This window comes from Agelaius phoeniceus, chromosome 5 (genome assembly GCF_051311805.1).
Source record: "Agelaius phoeniceus isolate bAgePho1 chromosome 5, bAgePho1.hap1, whole genome shotgun sequence".
NCBI lineage: Eukaryota > Metazoa > Chordata > Aves > Passeriformes > Icteridae > Agelaius > Agelaius phoeniceus.
In genome coordinates, this window is record NC_135269.1 from 25,613,842 (window position 1) to 25,619,841 (window position 6,000).

General features: G+C 45.0%; 1 protein-coding gene across 10 annotated transcripts in view; it reads right to left on the minus strand.

Moving 5' to 3' along the window:
• The window catches only part of IFT56 (intraflagellar transport 56), a 66,693-nt gene extending 61,498 nt beyond the window's left edge, over positions 1-5,195 (minus strand). For 9 of the 10 annotated variants that reach the window (XR_013182354.1, XM_077178653.1, XM_077178650.1 and 6 more), the window contains exons 1-3: positions 4,803-5,195; positions 4,368-4,505; positions 3,943-4,038 (exon numbers count right to left, since the gene is read on the minus strand). Coding sequence is in view for 9 of the 10 variants with exons in the window: in XM_077178653.1 (XP_077034768.1) it covers positions 3,943-4,038; positions 4,368-4,505; positions 4,803-5,180 (612 nt within the window). In the remaining variant the exon portion in view is untranslated. Of the gene's footprint in view, positions 1-3,942; positions 4,039-4,367; positions 4,506-4,767 lie in introns of all 10 variants that reach the window. The other variant, XM_077178654.1, reaches the window with a different exon arrangement.
• Between the last annotated feature and the right edge of the window lie 805 nt (positions 5,196-6,000).

Below are 6,000 nucleotides of genomic sequence, written 5' to 3' on the forward strand. Positions count from 1 at the left end.
GACCATCTGGAATCTTTCAAAATTCATTCAGATTAAATGCACCCAAAGGTCTCTCTTGACTAGGGCTTCAGGCAGATTAATTAGAAAAGACAAAGTGCACAAACAAAAGTCATGTTATGGCCTGGCCCTTCAAAGTAAGCAATATATAAAGAGTGTTCTACCAGTACCAATGTGAATCTACGGAAATATAAAATAAAAATTAGGACTATTAGTGCTCCTTACCCTGTAGTTCTGGGCCATGTGTCTGGACTATGTGCTGTTGCCCCTTTCCTCACTGAAAGCCATTCAACATCAGTCTCTCAAAGACTACTTCACAAGAACTTTCTCCCCTACTTTCTGAATAAACCAACAAACCCAAACAAACTAAATACTCTCAAACTTGTCCTAAGAGTCAACCTGTGGCATGCTTTTGCCATCCAGCAGCATTAACAACTCCTTGCTATTTTACTGTCCTCCTCCTCATACCTCTATCACTAGACACATGCAGTTTTCCTCAAAAGCAGGCTGCCGGGTCAATTGTCCACAACTATGGACATGTACTGACCATGTGGAGGGCCAGCTTAATGCCCTTATTACATGTCTGGATTCTTCAAGCCCATAAACACAGATGCTGAAGAGCCAATAAACAAGCCATCTATGGCTGCTCAACGTGTGGTCAAAGAGATACTTATTGTAACCTGGCTACAGACATCATAGAGACTCCTAGAGAACTCCCAGAGCTAAAAAAATCCAGTTTTTACTTTGTCTTCACCTATCAGGAACTGGAGTGTACCTGTATTCTCACACTTCTCACAGAATTACTCAAGCATGACCAGACACTGACCATGGATGAACAATTACCCTAGTACAGCCCTGGTCCTTCCATGACTTAGGATTCGACTAAAATTATCCTGAGCCAAGCTGGCAGGAGGTCCTGATCAGTGAAGTGGTGGAACTGCTCCTACTTCTCTGCTAGGTGGCAGATTGGAGAGACTGTTGCTGGCTGGTTGTAGGATTTTGACAGAAACAATGCATTGAAGGCTCTGGCCCAGGGATCATTCTTTGCTCTCATGTGTGTAGCTGATGAACCAAAATGGCATTAGCATGTCCAGCAGCTGCACCATGTGTGCCTAGAAGCAGAGGGTACAGACTGCAAGTGTGAAACTTGTTCTTGAATCCAACCAAGAAAAGCACCTGCCCATGCCAATTTGTCTCATAAATTTTTTTAAATATACGTATAGATATAGATGTAGATACAGATATTTAAAAATTTAATAAACCATCACTTTCTTAAGGCCCCAGCTGATTCAATTTATAAGACCAGGCAGCTCAGAAACAGAATAATTGGCCTGATGCTCTAGTTCTGGTACCTGGGTGACACTGGGAAATTTTTCAGAAGATTTAAGATTTGAGCCATGAACAAATGGCAGCTGCTGCAGAAAGACAGATGATTTTTTTCCCATTATGGACACTAGATGTGGAAGATTCCAGAAAACTAATTAGATGTCACCATATACTACGAAAGCTCTGGTTGCCATATGATGCCAGGAAGACACAAGCTACTCAGTAAAAAATAAGTTTGTCCATGAAGGAAGCTAGTCAGTCCCTCAGGAAGAACTGCACCATCACTGCTGAAGAGTCAAGCCTATTGCAATAGCATTTGTAAACTGGGGTACAGCAGTAGGGATGATCCCTACCAGACCAGTGGCAGTGGCATAACCTTTGAGAAAGGCATCTGCTGTTAAGAAGGGGAAAGTATGACCCCAGTGAGGCTGAGGTTAGTGCCCTACCTAGAGGACGCTTAACAGTTGTTGGTGTGCCTGTGATAAGAGAATGTGAATTCTCTCACATGAACGTGACAGAGATTTTGCTGTCATTCTCTCTGAAGATATTTCTGGAGCTGGAATGGACATCTGTGTGTTTTTCACTTATTCCCTGTTTCTCCTGGTGGTGCATGATGGCCACCTCATCACAATTCCCAAGCTTCTCCAAAAGTTGCTATGCAACCAACACGCCTGGCTCACTAAGAAAGTATCATCATTAATAAAAGCATGGAACAGTGTGATTTCTGAAGACCCTCATCAGGTACATGGACCATGAACTGTTATACAGTGACACATACTAAGTGTTGTCACTTGCAGGAACACATAGCAGTGTAAATCATTTAGGTTATATGCAATGTCATCTAGATAATTCAGCAGAATCTTTGACCCATAGTATTTTATCTACAGTGCTTTTGGCACTCCCCAAAGAGTGCTCCAAGATCTCAAGGATGTAGATTATCAAGGAATTTGTCCTTGAGAATACAGCAACAACACCTCTGGAACATAGCAGATGAGATAGCAGCATTTTACACTTCAACATAGAATTTGATAACTAAAAGGCAGTTCAGCCTCCGCGGTGGAATGAGACCTACAGTCTTAGAAATTAAAACTAGAGTGTTCTGTCCCCAGAGAAACTATGTTGAGATGCACAGGCTCCTTTCCCACATGCCACCACAAAATTACAAAGCTATCAGGACTTATCACTGTGCAAAAAACCAGCATTAAATCCGGGAAGACAAGCCCTGTGATCTCTCACTTAAAACATACACAATCAATCAAACTACAAATCGCTCATACAAACCTTTTATTGTCCCTTCTTGGGCAGATAACCAGGAAAATGAAGGCTATGTTGCAGTGTTTAAAAGACCGAATCAAGAGCATCACCTAGTGGTGAATCAAACACCACATGCAAAAACTAATTAGGAAAATTTAAAAAAAAAGCAGCTGCCTTTTCGTTGAAGGGAACATGTAAAATTTACTCTGGCTATAAAAGCATCTACTGGGTATTTAAAAAACAGAATTTATTTCAAATTTATTTTCAAACTGTTTCTTATTTCAAAGAAATTCCAAGTTATTTTCCATCTGTATATGAACATTTTTCTTTTTTTAAACTTGCACTGCCTATTAACACCTAATACATGGATGTAAATTAACTACAGCTACTGATTGTTGTATTCATAGTATCTAAATTCCACAAGTCTAAACATGAATATTAATTTACCGTGATGTCTTGCACTACTTCTATACTGTGTTTACCATCCATTTGATTCACTGAGCATTTCTAATAACTCTAACAGATGTTTTTCTCGTCAATTTTTAAAGGGCAGAGTGCCTTGTGCCTTTCTTACTTAGAAGCTTTAGAGTTTTCAGCTCATGTATGCATCTTATGCATGTGACCATTTATCTAAGAGAGAAAATATCATCATTGTTCTATAATCTATTTCTTTTCTTTTTATTATCTTTTGTTAATACTTTAACATCTGTTTTTAATATTGATTCTGGGGAAAGCAAGTTCACAGACTGCAAAACCAGCTATACTTCGGTTACATTTCACAGTGAAGGGACACAACAGAACTGTAAGAGGTAAACATTAAAATGTACATATTTGAACAATTACCATATATTTTAGTGACGTAAAGCTTTTAGAAAAAAAGGCCACCTCATTTAATTGAATTACCTAATACAAGAAAATGCAAAGAAGACCAATAAAGTACATTAAATAGTCAGGGGCATCAACCTCTAAAGAAAGAATTTTTTCATACCTATCACAGATAAGCTACACAATGAAGACAGAAATATTATTAAACCTCAGAAATGAAACTGTGGAAACCTAGCTGCAAAAAGGGAATGATGGATTTAGGACATGAACAATGACATTCAACAGAACAAATTAGGCTACTGACCCTAGTATGAAATAAGTCAGTACATAATATTTAACAAGTTCTATTTTCATAGGCAAAATACCATATTTTCCCCCAATCCAAACTGCTTCCCAGAGCATCTGCCTCATTACTGTACATTTGTACCTTAACTGGCTAGCAGGGCTTTTCCCTATTACAGACCATCTTCCTCCTGCTGTCCTTATTTTATCACAACATCCCAGTTTCCAACCTCGGGAAGCAGGATTTCCCCACCTTACCTCCAGAGCTCTCTTGTAGTCACCCAAATGAAACGCACAGTATCCAATCCAAAGGTTGCCATCCTCCTCCTCCTCCTCCGCTACGTGCTGTTTAAACTTTGCAGGGAATAAAGAATATAAGAATTTTGCCAGCTGCCAGAGTTTCTAAAACCCCACAGATAACCAAAGCAATACTAGGCTATCATATATCACGGACGTTTTGACAGCTGTGGATGCTGCTGGGATGGAGCTGCTTTCACATTTCCAAGGGCAGCAGCAGCAGGCAGCCCTCACAGGCCAAACCCGGCTCTGTGAAGCGGGGAGCAACAGGTGCCGCTGCAGGGCCCAAGGGGGCGAGAGGGTCACAAGGCAGGGGAAGGGATGCTCTCGCCCCGCAGCCCTGAGGGCACAGCGACGATACCGCTCTCCCGAGGGGATCCCGTCACCTCCAGCAAGGCGATCGCGCCGGTGAAGTCCCTCTGGGCCAAGAGTTCTTCCAACTGTGGCACCTCCTTCCCTTTCTTCCTCCGTCTGTCTCCCGGCGGCGGGGTACCCCCCACGGCCGGCTTGGCCCGAGAGAGCATCTGAGCAGAGAGCAAAGAGGAGCCGGCTCAGAGCGGGCTCTCCCTCGGCGGTGCCTTCTCCGCCGCGTCCCCTGTCCCGCCGCGCCTCGCCATCCTACTATCCCTTACCGCCCCGCCGCCCCTCACCATCCTGCGATCCTTCACCATCCTACCATCCCTCACCGCCCCGCCGCCCCTCATCATCCTGCGATCCCTCACCGCCCCACCGCCCCTCACCATCCCGCGATCCCTTCCCGCCCCTCACCATCCTGCGATCCCTCACCATCTACCATCCCTCATCGCCCCGCCATCCCTCACCATCTTGCGGCCGGGCCCGGGCTTCGCGTTGCGCCGGCGGCGCCGTTGCCGGGGTAACGGCGGGACGGCGGAAGGCCGCGGCGAAAGGGCGCCGGCTGACGACCGGCGCCGTCCCCAGGGTTCCGCCTCCCCTTCGGCGGGCAGCGATCTCCGCGGAGGCCGCCTCAGTGAGGAGCGCGCTGGTTCCTCCCCCAAAGCCCGTGGCGCTTCCTCTCCTCGCCTTTGGGCCCTGGCCTGAACATCCGGGTCCTGCGCTTGGGTCGCAGCAATGCCACGGGTTTGGGACAGTGGCTGGAAAGCAGCCAGGTGGAAAAGGACCCGGGGGTGCTGGCTGACAGCGAGCCAGCGTGTCCAGGTGGCCAAGAAGGCCAGTGGCATCGTGTCAGATAAAATGTGGCCAGCCCCTGTACACTCGTGAGGCCACACCTCGAACCCTGTGTCCAATTTTGAGCCCCTCACGACGAGAACGACGTTGAGGGGCTGGAGCTTGTCCAAAGGAGGGCAGCAAAGCTGCTGAGAGATTTGGAACAAAAGTCTAATTGTCCTAAAATAGGGTTTTTTTTCACCCGGTGTTCAAGAGGCCAGTCCACACACAAGGTCTTTGATGTATTTACAGTTCTGCACAGAAGAGGGTGCTGGGTGGCAAGCGCGCAAAGCCAGCATGACAACTACCAAAACTTTTCATTGTTTATCCATTTTAGCAAACAAAGGCATTAAGGTCCATTGTCCGCAAATTACAAAGTTCCCATAATAATCAGTAGCCTTTCTTCTATTGATTAATGAGTCTCTCACTTTTAATGCTGATTAGCCCACATAATCTTTTGGGTGAGTGGCCATCAGTCAGTGGTCACAATTTACTGCCAATTACCTTGTACCCAGCTGGGGCTGGTTCAGCACAGTCGCTGAGCTGTCTTTATTAGTTTCTTCCTTGTCTTGGGGGTTCTGCCAAATGTCCTTGTGGCCTATAAATTCTACATTCCTTGTGTCCACTATCAGTGGTACATCCTTATTCCCAAGCTTTGTTAACCTCCATATAGGTCTGAGATCATTGAAATATGTCAAGCCCTAAACCTTGACAAGGCAGTTCTACCAACAACTAATTTGTCTCTCTAAAACCTGGACATCACTTAGAGCTTGCTTGTTAGCTGCTCCCTGGCTAAAAAGAGATTTTTCACAGATTAAATCTCTTTTTGATTAG